This window comes from Eublepharis macularius, chromosome 1 (assembly GCF_028583425.1).
Source record: "Eublepharis macularius isolate TG4126 chromosome 1, MPM_Emac_v1.0, whole genome shotgun sequence".
Taxonomy (NCBI): domain Eukaryota; kingdom Metazoa; phylum Chordata; class Lepidosauria; order Squamata; family Eublepharidae; genus Eublepharis; species Eublepharis macularius.
This window is the reverse complement of record NC_072790.1, coordinates 240,970,763-240,990,793: the sequence shown is the minus strand read 5'-3', so window position 1 is coordinate 240,990,793 and position 20,031 is coordinate 240,970,763. Positions and strand designations below refer to the sequence as shown.

General features: G+C 48.3%; 1 protein-coding gene across 1 annotated transcript; it reads right to left on the bottom strand.

Moving 5' to 3' along the window:
* Positions 1-7,822: 7,822 nt before the first annotated feature.
* On the bottom strand, positions 7,823-19,423 carry S100A6 (S100 calcium binding protein A6). Its single transcript, XM_054995302.1, has 3 exons — positions 19,287-19,423; positions 9,623-9,786; positions 7,823-8,059 (listed from the first exon to the last, which is right to left on the bottom strand). The coding sequence occupies exons 2-3, from the start codon at positions 9,758-9,760 to the stop codon at positions 7,919-7,921; spliced, it is 279 nt and encodes a 92-aa protein (XP_054851277.1). The 5' UTR covers positions 9,761-9,786; positions 19,287-19,423; the 3' UTR covers positions 7,823-7,918.
* Positions 19,424-20,031: the final 608 nt, after the last annotated feature.

The window sequence follows — 20,031 nt, the reverse complement described above, 5'->3', positions numbered from 1 at the left end:
GGAAATGCAACAGGGTGCTCTAGGAATCATGGAAACTCTATGATAAAACCGAGTTCTACCCAATGTAAAACCATAGGGCTTCCATAGAGCTATCCTACGTCAAACTGGAGTGTTCCTAGCTATTCCTAGAGCTGCCCTATGTAGCTTCCAGGTTTTCCCTGCAAGTGAGCAATGCCTAGGGTTCCCAGCTGCCCGCCAGTGGCGGGCAATCTCCTAGCAGTTTGCTCCATTGCCTGCCAATCACTGACAATTGACAGGAAGTGGCAAACTGCCCAGCAATTGCCCACAACTGGCATGCAACCCAGGCAAGTGTGCAGTAGGCACGCTCCCAGCAGGGCACAACAACATCACTTCCTCAAGCGACATCATTGCGCTGGCGGCAGGCGTGCTCCCATGCTTCACAGTGGCCAGTTTGGGCTACAAACAGGCTGAATTGGCCCCACACCAAGCACAGGAACACATCCACTGCTGGCACAAGGATTATACCAATTATAATCCACTGAAGATTACAATGGTCTTTGGCAGGGGTCATTTTGTAGAAAAAGAGCTGGAGGAACTTATTAGCATAATTCATTAGCATAACTCATTAGCATATGCCATGCCCCTTGTCATCACCAGCAGTGGTTCATTTGCATAACTGATTTGCATATGCCACACCCCTGACATCACCTATCCTGGCTGTTTTGGACCCAATCCTGGCCATTCAGGGCTGAAATTGGGCCCAAAATGGCAAAAAAGAGGCTGAAAATGGCCAAAAAGGGGCTCAAAATGGTGAGGATCGGGCTGCTACTGAGTGGGAGAGTGATCCACCACCCGTCAGAGGCCCGATCCAGATAGTTTCAGCCCCAATCCAGGCTGAAATGAGCCCAAAATGGCCAAGAATCAGGTGGGTGGGGTCACCTGACGTGACCTCTTTGGGGAACTGCCGGAACTGCGTTCTGGCGCATTCCCCCTCGAAATGCGCCCTGGTCTTTGGACATTTACAATAAATTACTAGTAGTAACCCCCCAAACATAATCTGGAGAATTTTTTTTTACGATTACCTAACAGATAAACTATCCAGTGGTTAGTTATAACTTTTCAGGCAGGTGAAAATTGTGAAAATATATTGAGGAGCTTGGGACCTCTTTATGTTTTATATTCTTCTTTTTGTCCCTTCATACCTAATGGCATTTTGCTAGGAAGCTTTACCTTCTAAAGACCTCTGTGGATACCCTCATTGAAATATTTAAGTGACTTGATTAATCATGCCAGTAAATTGTGTAACCTGGTTAATAAATTTTTCTTACTTAGTGTGTTTTTTAAAATTAAAATGGTGTTTTAGCCAGAGGTGTCTTTTTGGTTATTTGAAACAAGCCTGTAAAAAAGGCGACGTGGGGGGTGGCATGTCATGATTCAACAAGAGATTCATAGTTATTTTTAATAGTTTACTCTGGGGATTAAAGTGATTACAGCAGCTCTAGAGGAGGTGGGCTACTTTTGACAAGACATGGGCACGAACAGCATTACGAATGCAAAAAATCCACGAACAGCCCATTCAGTGGTTCGTGGACAAGCTGTTCATGAGACCCCATTCTAGACGAACAAGTGGTCTTCGCAAGCCTCATTCGTTGTCTTCGTCTGCTGTTCGTGAAGCCGGACAGTCAGGCACCTTCAATCAATTTCCTTGGCAACAGAGGCAGGGACTGCCTGGACTTTGTCTGCACTCCTTCTGTTGCCCTGGAAACCCCAATCTAAGCCCAATTTAGCTTGATGGGCAGGTCTTCCTTCCAACTGTGGAGCCCAAATTGGTTACAATTGCTTACATGGCAGCAAAGGCCAGGGGGGAGGGAGGAGGGAGAGGTGGTATTCTGTAGTCATGGGCACTCCAATCTCATCCCTGCAAACCCTGTTAAGCAGTTCTGACTGCCAACCACAGACCTCCTGCTTTTCTCTATGAGACCTCTGGTTATAAAAAGAAGCATGCTCCAAGCTCTGGCTTTCCAGTTTCAGCAGGCAGTGGAGTAGGACAGAGCTGTTGCTAGCCTTTGGGGAGAGAGACAGGGAGAGTACATTGGAGCTGGGATTTTTTGTGTGTGTGGTGGGTGGGATAGGGATCTATCCCCTCTGGTTCCAGGGCTGCTGCCAGGCTCTGGGGCCAAGCTCAGTGGGCACCTCGGCTGAGGGCTCACCCTAATTATTAGTGCCTGATCTGGTCAGGTTTCTGAGAGTGCTCTACTAGGACTCTACCCCCTCCCTCTGGTTCCAGGGCTGCTGTCAGGCCCTGAGGCCAAGCTCAGTGGGCACCTCGGCTGAGGGCTCACCCTGATTATTAGTGTCTGATCTGGTCAGGTTTCTGGGAGTGCTGGGCTAGAACTCTACCCCCTCCCTCTGGTTCCAGGGCTGCTGCCAGTGGGAACCTCAGTGGGCCAAGCTCAGTGGGCATCTTGGTTGAGGGCTCACCTGATTATTAGTGCCTGATCCAGACAGGTATCTGGGAGTGCTGGGCTAGGGATCTATCCCCTTCCCTCTGGTTCCAGGGCAGCTGTCAGGCCCTGGGGCCAAGCTCAGTGGGCACCTTGGCTGAGGGCTCACAGTGCTCTCTACTTTTCTTTCCCCCTTAATTCTTGTTTGCTGGCACAATGAGGCTTTGGGCGGGGGCCAAGGGTGGTCATGCAGGGACGTGCAAAGATTGTCCCAGTTGCCCTGTGGGAAGCAGTACTGGGCTGGGCTCTGGAGCAGATTAGACTCCCGCTCCCCAAAAATCACCTGTCGGGGCTGTGGAGGAATCTGAAGAGCTCTTGCCGCCAGGGGAAGAGGAACTCTTTAAACTGTTTGAGGAGGAGGAGGGTGAGGGATCCATGGAGGAATGGTTGGGGTTCGATGAAACATCCATCCCATCCCCATCCCCATCCCAAACTCCCAGTTCTGTCCCTGCCTGCAGTCCACTCCTCACTCCATCTTCCGTTGCCAGCTCCAGGGCACAGCCAGTAACCCTTTGTCCTCCTTCCCTTGAACAGTTAGTGGACCACGGTTCAAACTGTCTGTATGGAGGCACTTTCGGGCCCTTCCGAATGACCCCTGTGTGGTGTGGTGCCATGTCTGTGATGGCGCAAGGGCAATGACCTGAAGCACCTGTCATTGACAGTCCTGACTAGGCACCTGAAGATGCACCACCTGAGCCTGTGGTCTCCATCCTTGGCCAGCGAAACATCTGTTGGGGGGGGGGAGACAGAGGACTACCAGCTCCTCTGAGCCAGGATCAGTGGGAGGGTCACTGGAATCCACCCCAAGCAAGAAGCCTTGCCCCAAAGGTGCTGCTGGTGGGAGAGGAATGGTCAGGCAGGCCGCCCTTGGGGAGGTTGTTCCATCAGGGTCAGGGATAGTGCCGTTGAAAAGGGTGAGGTCAAGGGCTCAGGAGGCGAGCATTTGTGTCATGGCAGAGATGATTGTGCTGCAAGGATTCCCCCTATCCATCATGGAGGGCATGGGCTTCCAAAGGCTGCTTCAGCACTTTGCCCCATGGTTCTCCATGCTGTCACAGCACACCATTGGGCACTGAGTCCTGCCTGCCCTCTACCAGTCTGTGTGAGACATGGTGCTCCAGGAGCTGTCGGCCACCAAAGGCCATACAGTACACTTCACAGCCAACCTCTGGAGTGGCTGCCATCATGGCTACCTTGCCATCACTGCCCACTGGTGGCAACCAGAGGACCTCCACTGCCCCAGGCCAAGAACTGGCACCCGGGAAAAGGTGCCATGCTTGACACCAGGCTACAGGGTAGTTCTTCTCCAGGCCCAGGGGCTGGACGATGCCCATACTGAGAACATCACCACCACCATAAAGGCGGCACTAAGAGAGTGAAGGGCTGGGGGGGACGGGTTTGTCCGTGGCTTCATGGTGACGGATGCCAGAAGCAACATGTTGGCAGCCCTGAAAGAGGCATCCCTCCTGGGCCTGGTGTGCATGGGGCACAAGCTGCACCTGGTGATGAGGGACGTGCTTGGGCTGGGGAGCAAGCCAAGGGACAGCTGGGATGAGGGAATGTTGTGGACATGCAATCTGCTGGACAGCTGCCGCCGCATTGCTTCCCACTTCTCCCGCAGCATCAACTCTTCCCACGAGCTGTTCCAGAGGCAGGGGGAGGGGGGACCCAGAACACCAACTCTTTCAGGACCTGCCCACCCGCTGGAACTCCACCTATGACATGATATGTCGTCTGGTAGAGCAAAAGGGCCCGTTGCAGGACATCCTGTCATCGACGGACGTTCTGAGGAGGGGAGAGGAGCTGAGATGGAGCTCCATGGAATGGAGAGTCCTTGCCCAGATGTCCCGGATGCTGAAGCTCTTTAAGGAGACCAGTGAGCTCTTGTGCTCGTGTGAGGGCAGCCTGGGTCAGGTCATCTCCCTGATCCACAGGCTCGACCAGTTCCTGGTCAAGGAGCTCGAGCACAAAAAAGAGCTGATCCCCAGGGTCCAGGACTTTGTGAGGAGGATGCAGGCAGGAGGATGACCGAGTGCTTGCATCCTCTGTGCCATGAGGCTTGTGCTCCTATGAGGCCAGCCTGGGCCAACTGGTCTCCCTCTGTGACCCCTGGACCAAGGGCAGCATTGCCATGCTGGCGGATCACATGCAGTGCTGAAAAAAGGAGCTCCACACAGCAGTGCTCCATTTCCAGAAAGAGAAGGCAGGATGGAGGGAACCGGGCAGGGGCAAGGGACAGGCAGTGGAGAAGGAGGAGGAGGGGGAGGGGGAGGAGGGGGAGGAGGGGGAAGAGAGCCACACCAGGGGAGACCCATCCAAATGGCCCCACTTGATCTCTGGGCCTCGTTGGTGGGCTGTGTGGTTGGCCGCAGCACAGTGGGTGTGTCTCTTGCAGTGGAGGACTCAGCAGGAGCTATGGTGCGAGAGTACCTTGCAAAGCCCACTGAGCCCCCCCCCCCCCGTTTCCAACCCCTTTGAGTACTGGACGAGTAAATCTGCTGTATGGCCGGACCTGTCCATTGTGGCAACCAACATCCTGTCCTGCTATCCCACCAGTGTGCAGAGCAAGTGGGTGTTCTCACACCTGGGAGACCTCCTCCATCCCTACTGCACACATCTGTACCCGGACCTGGTGGACATGTTGACCTTCATCAAGGTCAACCTCAACCTACCTGGGTATCCCCCCATGGACCTGGACCTACCTGGGCTCTGAGCCACCCCAAGTCTACTGTGGTTCTAGGCCAAGCTCCTCTGCAGCGGGCTCTAGACCCCCTCAGTTCTCAGAGCTGCTTCCACGGCTGGTAACCCTTTGTCCTCCTCTCCCAGACAAGTTCCCATTCCCTTTTTCAATCTCTCCCTCTCTGGATGGAACCAATACAACCCTTCCCCACATGGGGCACATGGGGGATGCTGCTGGCAAACAGCCACACTTCTTACCACCTAGAGGGGAGGAAGCCCACCACCGCCCCCCCCCCAGCTCGCCAGGCCCGGCAGCTGCTGAAATCACCCATCATTATACCTTGGCGGAAAGTAGCCTCTGGGAGTCCAGGTGGACAGGCACATGGGGGTGCTGCCAGCGAGTGGCCATACCCCCTGCCCCTAGAGGGGAGGCAGCCCACCACCACCTCCCCCAGCCCATCAGCCCCGGCGGCCGCTGACATCACCCACCATTATAACTTGATGGAAAGTAGCCTCTGGGAGGACTAATGGGTGCACCCATGGGGGTGCTGCCAGCTAGCAGCCAAACTCCCCACCCTCTAGAGGGGAGCTGGCCCACCACTGCCTCCCCCAGCCCACTAGGCCCAGCAGCCGCCGACATCACCCACCATTATACCTTGGTGGAAAGTTGTTTCTGGGAGGCCTGGTGGGTGGGCACATGGGGTGTGCCACCAGCGAGTGGCCACACACCCCATCACCTAGAGGGGAGGCAGCCCACCACCACCTCCCACAGCCCGCCAGGCCCGGAGGCCTCTAACATCACCCACCATTATACCTTGTTGGAAAGTAGCCTCTCGGAGGCCTGGCAGGCGGGCACATGGGGCCAAGTTTCGAGTCCACCACTTGTATATGGGGCCAAAGTCAACTGGTGGCTCCAATTGTGTTGAAAGGGAGTTTCTTGGGGGCGTCAGATTTGGGAATGTATAACTCCAAGATCCGTATTGCAATCTTAACCAAACTTGGGAGATGGCTGGAGAAAAGCCTGCTGAACTCTCCCTGTGAATATGGTCTCTCTAAGTCCAACAGGGGCCATTCTGGCCCCCACGAACAACGAACACCAAACATGTTCATTAATGGGACATGTTCGTTACTGTTCGTCTGTTTGTTTGTCGTCGGCAACGAACAACGAACAACGAACAGCATGTTCGTTTTTTTTACCGTTCGTGCCCATGTCTACTTTTGCCTGCTTGAAAAGTGACTGGTCACCCCCAACTGACCTTCTGCTCACCACTGTATTCAAGGACATCTGTAAAGTTTAGTACATTTTGCAAAGGCAAGTTTGTATTTTCACCTATTTACCTTTTTTCTTGATTGTTTTGGCTTTTCTGATTGGGGGGATTTGTTGTATGTTAACGCACATGCATGCGTGCGCACACCCTTTTCAATGTTATTTCTTTTTTATTCCATTTTTATATTACTCACATAGAACTGACTCGCATCTGTTTTTACCAGTAATAATTTGATTGAATTTCATGAACGGGTGGCGGAAGAGCGGTAGTTTTGTTCCAAGTAAAAACCGGGGATGCTTCAAGAGATTTTGCTACCCCAAACAAGTACCAAGGACATCTCCTACACTGCGTCACTTCATGTAATCAGCCATGGTGAGAACAATGATTTCAGGAGATGCTACTTGTGGCAACAGGCACAGGCGAGTCCTCTAATTTCCATCTGTGTCCTACCATCAAAAGGCTGTACCACTCCTAGCTAAAGCTGGGGTTGCTTGGGTGGTGAATCAGTCCTGGAGAGAATTAGGGTTACTAACCTCCAGATGAGGCCTGGAGATCTCCAGTATGTTGTATGGTAGAGTATTAACTCCTATGAGTTTCTCAGTTCATGGAGGAGGAGACTTTGATGGCTGTTATCTGGGATAGCTAAGCAGAACCTCCATATTCAGAGGCAGGGTACTCACAACAAATGGGGAGGGCTTTTGTCTTCATGACCTGCTTGGAAACTTTGCAGAAGCACCTGAGCTGCCCCTGTTGGAAACAGGATGCCGGACTAGACATCTCTTTATTTCTGGATAGTTAGGTAGGTAGCTGTGGTGGCCTTCTGTCAAACAGCAGGATTTGAATCCGTGGCACCTTAGAGACCAACACAATTTTCATGTTGCCTGTGGTGTCTGAAGAAAAAAGCACTGACTCTCAAGAGCTTACACTCCGGAAAGCTTGTTGGTCTCTAAGGCGACACTGGACTCAAATCCTACTCTTTATTTCTAGATTTATCAAGTTCATGGTTTTTAGCCATAACAGCGACATGGGACTTCCATGAACAGAAGCACTGTACCTCAATGCCAGGTGATGGAGAAAAATAGGAGAGACATTGCATGCCAGTCCCCCAGTTAAGATAAGGGATTCCCAGCCTGCAACAGCAGGGGATTTTTTTAAAAAAAACACCAACATTATTTGGGTTGCCATATCACTTCTGGAGAAAACAGGAAGTGACAGAAGGTAGCTCTAGGAACTGCCAGAAATGCTATGGTTTTACCATAGAGCTTCTGGAAATTCCTAGAGTTACCCTATGTCATGTTTCCACCCCTGATCCCCATTTCCCCACCGGGCAACCATAGTGAAAATGCGCAAAAATCCTTCTCTGAATCCCTCCTCTGTCCCCAAAAGAATACAAGTCACATACTCCATCCCAACATTACAAAATTCAATTTTTATTGGACACAAAAATGCTTACAGAGACACTTCCTTTTCATCAAGGCCACACCCCCTTGGTACAGTTGGGCTCACTTAAGATGAGGAACACAAAGCCTCATTGTAAATCATTGCCAAGGCGCCTAAAAAGGTCACATATTCCTGGAAGTTCACCTCCTTATCTTTGTTGCGATCCAGATCTGCCATCAGGTTTTGAATCTCTTCTTCATGCAGTTTCTAGAACAGAAACAAGAACACGCGCACACGGAAAGTCCATCAGCAACTTTGACATCCACAAACAGCAAGTAACAATGTTCTTTATTTTATTCATTTTTATTTTATTCACATTCAGGTAAAGCTGTGCAATTTGCTGTCATTTCTTTCCCTTTCAAAAGCTCAAGGCCATTTTCACACTCGTTGACATCATGCAACACTCACGGAATGGCGGCGTCTTCATGGCACCGTTTCTGACATCATCATACCACAAAAACGGAATCATGACGGAGTGACATCAGAAATCGTGCCATGAAGACGCCATCATTCCATGAGTTTTGTGTGATGTTAACAAGTGTGAAAACGACCCAAGTTTATGTTCATTGGGTTGGATCCAATGATGCATCAGTAGAAAGGAAAGGAAAATATCCTTACTCCAATGCCACTTTGCCTAACCAGCAGTGCAATGTTGGCAACAACACAGATAGCTTTAATATTATGTCAGTTTAACATCAGGTGTGCTGTGCAACAATGGAACATACAATTTATGGTCCACAGGATTTCAGACCATTCGCAATCTGAAACTAACAGAAGAAATGCCTTGTGCTGTGTCTTATGCATACAGCCAAAAAACGGTGAGGATAGAATGCCTTAGCGCAGACAAACAGTGTGGAGTAATCTTAGCTCATCTTTTAACTCCTAGACTATTGCATGCATGAAATTCTTCCATGGGATCCAGCCCATTATGTCTATTATATTAATTGGGTTTATTTGCCTATTATATCACATTATGACCCGAGAAAGTTTTTTTTAAGAAAAAAAGGCTTTCATTTCTCTAATATTACATTTGTTACGCAATCATGCCACAAATTGTACAACAAAACGATACCCCAAGCCACTGGTTAGAATGGGGCATTCCGTGGCCCGCTGCCACTCCAAGCAGCAGTGGGGGCATATTTTAAACACTGCTGGGGTCACCAGCAATTCACCTCCAGGGGAAACCAGGACATGATGGCAGGTAGCTCTTCTGGTTTTTCCCATAGCTATCCATTGTCACTGCCTGATTTCCCCCACGTTGTCTCTGCCCCCAACCCTCCCACTGGTTGCTTGGCCTGGCAACTGTTGGAAGAGGAGGATTCAGTGCTGTCCCTTTCCTCAGGTTTCAGAGGGGGACAAACCAAAGAGTTAGAAAGATAGAGAGGTCAGGGCACTCAGTTTACTGTTTACTGCTCTGACTGTCCTTTGATACATAGATTGCTACTCTCAGGATTTCCTCCTCTTGACCTCCTCCCTCTCACTTCTTCTCTTCCTGGCATTGTTCCAGGCAACACCTCTCTCCTCTCCTCCCTCCACCTTGGTAGTATGGATGCAGGCCTTGCCCTAGCATCCATGTCCATCCTTAGATTAGATAGATAGTTAGGATCTATCTCTCCTCCTTTCCTATCAGAGTATGGAGTTCCTACAATACAGAACTCTTATTTCTTTTCTAAATATAAAGTAAGTGTATGACTTGTTATTTTTCTCTCCTGCCCACACAGCAGCCAGCAGGAAGTTGCATCATTTTCAGTTCCTTCCTTCAACACTCACTGGTCCAATGGTCAACTCCTTCTGGATCAGTTCCTTCAACTCCTTCTTGCTCAGAGTGTTCTTGTCACCCTCTTTGCCTGAATATTTGTGAAAAGTAGCAACCAAGAGGCAGATAGCTTGGTCCAGGGGGCATGCCATCTTGAAAGTTCAAGTTGGAAGTTGATCTGGGGAAGGACAAAGAGGCTTCTTAGAAACTCAGTGCAGGCAGATTCAGTTTTACAGTTGTAGGGGAAGGCTTTGATCTCTAGTCACAATAATATCTCAACTCACAAATAACTTGGTTATCCTGAGTCCAATTTAAACTGCTTCAAATGCTCACCATCATACAGAATTCCTTATCATCCAGAGAGCGAAAAAAACCCATTGCCAACTCCACTTTCCCTGGGCAACTTCTGAAGAACCCATTCTGCAGAGGTTCGACACGATTCTTTTTAACTATAAAAAGAGGCCCGCCTATTGGCTAGTATCCATAATACCACCAACTCATTTCGTTCCTGCAATATGTAAAATGGCTTTTTCAACTGTTTGGGAAAATGTTGGCAGTGTTTTTCTTAAATGGTGAAAGAATCTGCCAATGAATGGATGCATAAGCACTAGAAATGGGCACAAACCTGGAAAATACTGAACTGCGTGGTTTGTGGTTCATTGCAGTTCACAAACCATGAACTTCCATGAACTTGCCCCGGTTTGCAAACTAGTTCATTTGGTTCATGAAAAAGTCACTTCTTGGGCAGCAGAAAGCCCCTCCCTCCATTGCCTAGGAAACTGATTAATCAGCACCAGGCTACTACAGTGACGAACTGAAAAATGAACCAAACGAATCGGCCTAAAGTTCGTGGCAGTTCGTCAGAAATGGGCTCTGATGAACTGCCAGTTCGCGAACCTCGAACCGGCTCGGTTCGTGATGAACTCTGGTTCATATTTTGGTTTGTGCCCATCTCTAATAAGCACTAAGAAGAAGTCAAACAGCCCAACTGAACTGCAAAAGCAATGGTATCCCTTTTTTTAAAAAAAAAAAAGTCTGTCTTTACCCTAACAATTTCGCAACCTCCTACGCCCTTGCAATCTTAAAAAAGATTTCTATATTCTGACAGCCTTGCTCTTAAAGCAGAATCAAACAATGGACCTTTCTCTCTACTGCCCAAAGTTTAGGAAAAGAGAATTAGAAGAGAACCTGGCACTAAAGCCAGCTGTGGTCTTTTCCCTACCAGAGCTTGTGGCACTCTGTAATTCCAACTCATCACAGGGCGTCCTCCTTGCATTCAGTCCATAGGCAAGGAACATGGTTGGAGGGTATAGCCAAACAAAACCCCCTGGGACCTGCATGCCTGCGGGACCGCCTCTTCCATTTTGTCCCCTGCAGGGTGTTGCACTCTGCAGACAAGCAACTCCTGGTGGTCCCCGGCCCAAAGGACATCCGTCTGGCCTCAACCAGGGCCAGGGCTTTTTCTGCCCTGGCCCCGGCCTGGTGCAACGCTCTCCCACTGGAGATCTGGGACCTGCGGGACCTGTTACAGTTTCGCAGGGCCTGTAAAATCGAGATGTTCCGCCAGACCTTCAGCTGAGTGCCAGCGGGTATCCTCCTTCCATCTAAGGCCACCACTTCTTCTGGGGCTGCCCTTGGCCATCTGCTATGCCCGTATACGGACTCCCAATATTTGTTTAAATAGCCTGCTCCTGGACTATTTTAATGACTTTTAAAAAATTATTATTGATTTTTATGTTTTTGTGACTTTTAATGTATTTTTTTGAATGTTGTTAGCCGCCCTGAGCCCATCTGTGGGGAGGGCGGGGTATAAATTGAATAAAATAAATAAATAAATAAATAAATAAATAAATAAATAAATAATATCAAGCCTTTGGGATGAAACTCTATGCACTGCAAGCTTTTCTACCCACATCCTTCACTTATCCATTTGTACGATGGAGGGAGGGTTGTGACTCAGCAGCATGAGACGGATTTTTTTTCTCGGTTTTTGTATTGTACGTGGACCAATATGACTACAACTTTTTCTCCTGGGGAGAAAAAGGTTTTTTTTTTAAGTATGGTTTTCTGTAACAGCAGTGGCTTGGCTATCTTGCCCGTAGCAGCTGTTTTGAAACCTAGCTGTATCATTTGAACTCTGTGGTTTCACGACTGTCCAGTCCTTGAATAGCACAGCTAACATCTGGCAGCATTCAGTATGCTGGTTTCAGTTTTGCTTCTGGGTCCCTCCCACCTGTCTAGGACTGGGCAGTTTTTCTTGGACAAAATTCCTAACCTTACATCAACCGCAAACATTTCCATACACAACCCATGCTGGTTTGGGTTCTCTGTTTAATCAAAATCATGTGTGCATTTAGTCATGAACCAACTTAGCGGGGAAAGGTATCCTGCTGGTGAGAGACAGTGAGGTATATGACCCAGGATCGATTCCCCACTTGGCCAAGGAAGCTTGCTGGGTGACCTTGGGCCGGTCATACACTCTCAGCCCAACCTACCTCACAGGGCTGTTGTGAGGAAAACATGGAGGCGAGGAGAACAATGTAAGCCAGTTTGGGTCCCCATTCAGGAGAAAAGTGGGGTATGAGTGAAGTAAAAATAAATTTTAAAATAAATATTTTGAAGTTTAGGCGACAAAGATAGAATGGTATAAGATAGAATGGTAACACTTTGTTCTGGTTTGACCTTACTTGCAGTACTGTGTTCAGTTTGGGCATCACAGTTTAAGGAAGATGTTGACAGGCTGGAATGTGTCTAAAGGGGGGCAACAAAGATGGTGAGGGGTCCTATGAGGAAAGGCTGAAAGAGCTGGGTCTGTTTACACCCCTTTTCAAGTATTTGAAGGGCTGTTGCATGAAGGATCGAGCAAGAGTTAGTTTTGGTTGCCCCAGAGGGTCAGACCAGAAACAATGGAGTAAAGCAAAGGAGTTTGGGGCTAAACATTAGGGAAAACTTCCTGGCAGTGAGAGCAGTCCCTCAGTGGAACAGGCTTTTCGGGAGGTGGTGGGCTGTCCTTATTTTGAGTTTTTTAAGCAGAGGCTAGATGGCCACCGGACAGCAATGCTGATTTTAGAACTCAGTATGAACTTAGACAGATCATGACAGGGGGGGAGGAAGGGAGAAGCCGGTGCTTGGCTTGGCTCTTGTGGCCCTTTCTTATATGCCCAATGAAATGCCAGTTGCCACTTTGTGGTAAGGAAGGAATTTTCCTCCAGGCCAAATTGGCCAGGAATTCTGGAGGGGTTTTTTTTTTGCCTTCCTCTGGACATAGTAACTAACTAAAGGGGGTCCCTCCGATATACAAACTGTAAAGCTCAAGACAACTCGGAGGTAGTAATATTACTGCAATATGAAATATGAATTATGTTAAATTTAATAAAGTGCTAAGTGCAACCGTGTTGTGTCACAATCAATTAAAGCAATATCCATCCTACTATATAAAAGGCTAAGCAAATTCAAGACAACTCACTTCCTACCCTGGTGTGCCACCAGAGGGTGCTGCTGTGGAGGGAAGCCCAGATGAGGCAACCAGACTTCCAGAGAGTGTACCATGGCAGGAATCCCAGGCCGAAGTCAGGCATGGAGAAGGCAGCAATGCTTGTCATAAATATTTCATATACCACATCTCATGAACAACATTCAAAAATGGTGAAGATACACAGAGCTAGCAGCAATATAGCCGTCTATGTAATTCATACAGTGTCTACTCAGACAGTAGTTCATACAGTGTCTATACAGGCAGTAGTACAACCGGTGAAGAGTCCATAGTACATATGAAGAGGCAATGACAATGGCAGGCAACCTGGAACTGGAACTCTTATTTTGAGGACCACCAGGAGTCAGTCGAATAGAGAACGACCTCGAGCTGAATCTCACACCAAGTGAGATTTTTTTGAATGTTGTTCATGAGATGTGGTATATGAAATATTTATGATATTGCTTTAATTGATTGTGACACAACACGGTTGCACTTAGCACTTTATTACATTTAACATAATTCATATTTCATATTGCAGTAATATTACTACCTCCGAGTTGTCTTGAGCTTTACAGTTTCCTCCGGACATAGAGCAGGGGTCACTGGGAAAGGGGATGGTTGCTGTGAATTTCTGGCATTGTGCAGGGGGTTGGACTGGATGACGTTTGATGCCCCTTCCGCCTCTATGATTCTAACAGAGTTCTGTGAAGCCACAGCTGCTGGCAAAACGTCAGGAACTACAATGCCAAGACCACGGCAATACAGCCCGGAAAACCCACGACAACCATCTGTGAAGTGATTCATAGTTTGGAGAAAGTGGGAAGAGATTTTTGTTTCTCCTCCCATAACAGTCAGGTCTGAGGGGAGGGAGGGATTAGCATAAGGTTCAGGCCAGGCTAAAGAATATACTCCTTAATGCAGAGTTTAATTTCTGACATCCACAAGATGGGATATCAGATATTGGTTTAGATAACTCTAAAACAGGATTAACAAATTCACAGAGATGGGAGGCGTGAGTGTAATCGATGACTATTAGACCAGAGAGCTAAATGGAGCCTCCACATTCACAGGCAGTGTACCTCTGAATCACACAACTCTTTCCTTCCTGCACTGCTTAAGAGTTTCCCAGAAAGGCCTGGCTAGCCACAGCTGGAAATCGGACCCTGGATTAAATGCGATCGTACAGTTTTTGTGTTGTGGGTGCATTCTGAATCCGACACCGACGGGTGTCCAACGGTTAGACAGAGATTCAGAGAGAAAAACACACATGGAAAAGGAGTTTATTTGTTCTTCTCAGCAAACTTTCAAAGTAAGAACAAGTTCTTTTTTTCTTCCATATGATGGCTGACTGGCGGCTTCCTGCTGGCTGCTTAAGAGAACAACAGAAGCCTCTGTTAGCGGGATTACACTGTTTACTTCCCCCAGAAAGGAACAACGGTAGGCTCAGGTTGCAGCCCTTTGCAAACAGCACTGGGTGGAACTTCTGCGAGTGTACAGTAAACAAGAAGGATGGGAAAGAAATGTGGAATCGATCCTGCCTGCCTTTGTTTTTGCCATCTTCTTCTATGACTCACTTTGTCTCCCTGAGCCAATCTTCAGAAACGAAATGATGGAGAATCTATAAAGCTTCTTAAACAGACTACAGTTCTGTATGGCTACCACTCTCCACGGTCTCTTTCTCAGTACCTTGTGCCAGGGGTCATTTTGCAGAAAAAGGGCTGGAGGGACTCATTAGCATAACTCATTAGCATATACCACGCCCCCTTGCCATCACCAGAAGTGTGTCATTGGCATAACTGATTTGCATATGCCACACCCCCTGACATCACCTATCCTGGCTTTTTTGGACCCAATCCTGGCCATTCAGGGCTGAAATTGGGCCCAAAATGGCAAAAGGGGGCTGGAAATGGCCAAAAAGGGGCCCAAAATGGTCAGGATCAAGCCGCTGCTGAGCGGGAGAGTGATCCACCACCCATCAGATGCCCGATCTGGGCCGTTTCGGCCCCAATCCAGGCCGAAAGGGGCCCAAAATGGCTGAGAGTCAGGTGAGCGGGGCCACCTGTCGTGACCTCTTTGGGGAACTGCCGAAACTGCATTCCTGTGCATTCCCCCTCAAAATGAGCCCTGCCGCCAAGAACCAAATCCAGAACTATCTGCATGTAGAACCAACATTCTGCCCCACGTTACTTCCATACGATTACCACGACAGTACTGGTTTCCGTCCCCAAGAGGTTCTCAAATTAAAGCCACATTCTTACAGGGTTTAGAGGAAGAAAGTTATCTTAGGCTGTTTCCGCACGGGGATTACCTCCCGCATGGGACACAGGAAGAGCTTATTTAAATCTGAGCATTCCCAGGACTCCCTGGCTTCCCTTCTCCTTGAAACTGGATTAACGGAAAGCTTCCTTTGATCCAGTTCGAAGAAAGAATTGCTGGGTGGCTGCAGCATGCAAATACTCCACCTGCAGCTGATACAAGGAGGTGGCAGGGCTAAGCTCCACCTTCAAAATGGCAGAGCTAAGCTCTGCATTCCCTCCCCGCGCTACCTCCTTGTTGTCCTTTTAGAGGGATTTTTTTTCTTTTCCCTTCTGAGCCATGCTATAGCTAGACAGAGGGGATCAGCTGGGAAAGGGAAGCTAGTGGTGCTGGGCGCCTGGAGGGATAGGTGCCATCTGTATTATGTAGAGTTGCCAATCTCCAGGTGGAGCCTGGAAAGTTTCTGGAATTACAACTGATCTCAGACTACAGAGATGAGTTTTCCTTGGAGGAAATAGCTGCTTTGGAGGGTGGACTCTGTGGCATTATCTCTCTCCTCTCCCCAAACCCCGCCCTCTCCAAGCTCTGCTCCCAACTCTCCAGCAATTTCCCAACATAGAGTTGGCAACTCAAGTGTCATGCTTGTGGTTTTGCACTGACGTGATGGAGGGAAACCGGGAGAGGAAGGGGGCAGCAGCAGCAATAAATGGAGTAGGGACAGGGCATGCAGGTGCTGTTCCTATCTGCTCTCGCTCGGCTTGCTGCTGCATTTTCCTACCCACATGTGGAGGCAGCCTTGGTTTCAATGGAAATTTACTCCAGAGTCAGCCCATTCAAAACTATGAAAAGAAGGAAAGATGGAATGCGCAGGAAACAGAATGGAAAAAAAAATACCCTTCTGAGTTACTAGTACTGACGGTAGTCATGCTCCTGAGTTAGCAAAAGATGACTTGAGATGCCTCCATGGCAATCACTCCAAACTTAAGGTTGCCAACTTTGGTTTGGGGGATTCCTAGAGATTTGGGGGCAGTGCCTGGGAACAGCAGAGTTTCCGGAAGGTTCCTTTAATTCATTGAGAATCCTTTAATTGAAAAAGTCAAGGATTGAACCTGGGACAAAATTCTGAGTGGACTCAGAGCTAGTTCAATGAAAAATAGGATCAAATTATAGGGAAGGTATCATAGGGTTGCAAAGTCCCTTTACCATCCCAGCAGGAAGCTTACCGTTAGCTTGGCCCCAGCATGCTCTACTTGCACGCATGAAGCACAGGTTGGCCTGCACTCGCGCAATGACATCACTTCCGGGTGACATCACTTCCGGGTGACATCATTGTGCGGGTGCAGGAGCACGCATGTGCTTTGCAACGGGCCAATTTGTGCCTCAAATGGGCCCAATTCAGTCTGTTTGGGGTCCAAATCGGCCCACTGCAAAGCAAGCACATGCTCTCTGGGCAGCACAATATCACTTCCAGAAGTGACGTTATTGCATCACCCGAGAAGCACGCCCAGGAGGCCTGTTCCCACGCCCTTCTCCCTCACCAGCCAGGTGAGTAGTGGCAGGGGGTGGAGGGTGAAAGCGGGAGATCCCCCACCCCCACCAGGGGAATGGGATCCCTTTTTCCAGGGTACTGATGAGAAGACGAAAGAGGAGGCCCAGCCACTCTTCTTGCTTGCATGCCCCCCTCTTGTACTTACTGCATTAGGATCAGTGGCCTGGGAAACCAATTGTGTCCTGTGGTGGCACCAGCAGCCACCCTGGAAGAGGCATGATTTCCCCCCACCCCTTAATTCTCTGTGTCTTTCAGAGCTCCTGAGCCAGTTTGGTGTAGTGGTTAAGAGCGCGGGACTCTAATCTGGAGAACCGGGTTTGATTCCCTACTCCGCTTGAAGCCAGCTGGGTGGCTTTGGGTCAGTCACAGCTCTCTCAGAGTTCTCTTAGCCCTACCCACCTCACAGGGTGCCTTGTTGTTGTGGGGATAATAATGACATACTTTGTAAACCGCTCTGAGTGAGCGTTAATTCATCCTGAAGGGCGGTATATAAATCAAGTGTTATATCAATATGGTGGGACGGTTACAGCTCAGGCTAGGATCTAAGTGCGCCTGAAGGGTGGTATATAAATCAAATGTTGTTATTATTCTTATGAGCATTTAACTAGGATTTCCAGCTTTGGGTTAGAAAATTTCAGGAGAAATAAGAACGGAGCCTAGGGAGAGGAGGCACCTCAGCAGGGTGTAATACCATAAAGTCCACAAAGTAAACATTTGCTCCAGGGGAACTGATCTCTGTGGCCTGGAGATCACTTGTAATACTGGAAAATCTCCAGGGGCCCCCTGGATGTTGGCAATGCTATTTTTTGCCAAACAGGCAAAAGTTATAACTGGTGGAGGTTTAGGGGTGGGTTTTGCCTGCCCCAAGATTCCTCAGCAGAGGGAAGATCTCGGGCAATTCTTACAGCTACAGAAACTGTGCCAGAAAATGGTAAGCACACTCACACACACACACACAAATGCAAACACACAGTTCCCCCTCCCACACCCCAGCTGCAAATCTTCGCTCAATATCAGACATTTCCACCAGGTGTCAGGAGAGAGTCGGAAGTTTTTGGCACCGCAAAACGAACTTTTGCAAGCAAAGGACTACGAAGCGTTGTGCCTCAGGACAACCGCACCCTTCCACAGTCCCTCCACCCCTTCCCCACCCACAGCCTCCTTGTATCCTGGCAGTCTTGCTCGGGGCAACAGACAAGCCATCTCCTTGCTTTTCCTGTTTTTACCCCTGCCCCAAACCATCACTCCCTCCCTGCCTGCTGCGATGAGGCAGGGTGGGAAAGAAACCCCACATTGCCGCAGGAGAAATCAGTCGAGCCAGGGAAGAAAAATCCTACAGCCTTTCCCCACAACTTCTCAGTGGAAAGTCTCTCTCTGCTTCCCATTCCTCAGCCGGGAGAACTCTGCACATGCTCCACACATAGGTGTGTTACAATTTCTCAGCTGAATTCGGTCAAGCCTCTTAGAGGAAGGAGAAAAGGCAAAGAACAATCAAGAAGAGAAGTTTTTTTCACCTTTTCTGGGGAGGTAAAAAGTCCAGCCTGTGAAACAAGGACCGTTCAGGGTTGCCAACTGCCTGGAAGAACTGCCCTGCCCCTTTAAGTATGGCTTAATGAGATTCCATTGGTCTGGTGATGTTATTTATCACCGTGTCTCAGAAAGCTTGAGCTGCCCATACCCGCACTTTAAGGCTAAAGAAAAGCCTCAAAATTCTTTTTTCTCAAAATTCAGCTGTCTGTCTATTATGTACGTAATTAGTTAATTTAGCCATTGGTGCATAGGGCACATACCTGCCTTCCATTTTGCTGCATATAGCACTCTTGCTGCTGTCACCATACAACGAAAATGGTCTCCCTGAATTTTGGGGGAAATGGAAGGATTTCTTTGACTATCTAGGCTAAAATTCAGATTAATTAAGGTAACTCAATACAAAGATAAGAAGATAAAACACAGGGAAATGATTAACTAAAATAGTTGCTATTAAAGTTTGTATAAGTAACCAAGGAGAGGGAAGGAGAACTATTACACAATTAACTCTGCAATCCTAAGCCACTTACTGCAGTCTAAACCCATTGAAATCAATGGGCTTAGACTGGAGTAACTCTCCTTAGAATTGCACTGAACGTTTTGTTATTATATATTCCAATTGTATCTTTCTATTGGTTTAATTTCAAATGTCGCGCTTGGAAAAGTTTTTATGCACTTTCTATTGCTATATCTTTTCTTTTTAAATAAAATTTCGATATCAAAAAAAAAATCTTTTTTCTCCAGGCCTGTTGGCAACCCTAGACCCCTCTCTGTGAAGAAAGTGGTCTGAGAAGTTTAAAAGCAACGTGGAGCATAAGGGTCACCCTTCTGGGCAATGTGGAAAGAAGGCAAAGTTGTGAAACGGACTTACCAAGAAAGCAAGCAGGGGGCAGATGTTGAGTGCCTGGAGAAGGAAGAGAAGTGAGAGCTCAGTTGCAGCCTGCTATTATAGGCATGGGTGGAGCCTGAATTTGGTCCTCTGGAAAAGGGCCGATTGGATGCCGCGTGTAAGCCAGGCCCTCCGCTCTGCACCTTCATTGGTTGCTCTTAACTCTGTCCCAGGCTGCTTGTTTTCCTGCCCAGATTCTGTATAATCAGCTCTGTCATCTGCTCTTGCTCCCAACCCCTTTTGCACACAAAAAAGGCAGTCCTAGCCAGCATCCCCTGACTTCTGGCAGCCTGCAAATGAAACACCAGGACTTGCAAAAATAAATGCCCTTCTTCCCACTCACTAGTTCTGGATCCACCCCTTCCAGTACATCACATCACTGATTTCCTAACTAAGGATCTTAACTGAAAAGAAGCGGCATAAGAATTGAATAAATAAAAATAAAAAGATGATCTCAGCCTCCAATATATGGATTCAATTTCCTCGCTCTAGCAGCGACTGAAAAGCAAACAGGTTGTTGCATCTTTTCCTGAGATATATATTAGAAAGCATCACCCTATACCCAGTTCCAAGCTGGGAAATGCTGGGATATTTGGGGATGGAGTCTGGGGAGGGAGGAGTTTGGAAAAGGGAAGACGCTCAGCGAGAATGTAATGCCATTGAGTCTACCCTGCAAAGTTGCCATTTTCCCCAGAGGAACTGATCTCTGTACTCTGGATCTCAGTTG

Coding starts and splice junctions, on each gene's coding strand:
- S100A6 (XM_054995302.1), bottom strand. CDS start 9,760: ATGGCATGCCCCCTGGACCAAGCTATCTGCCTCTTGGTTGCTACTTTT. Junction 8,060..9,622: donor AGGAGTTGACCATTGGACCA/GTGAGTGTTGAA, acceptor TTTCTGTTCTAG/AAACTGCATGAAGAAGAGAT.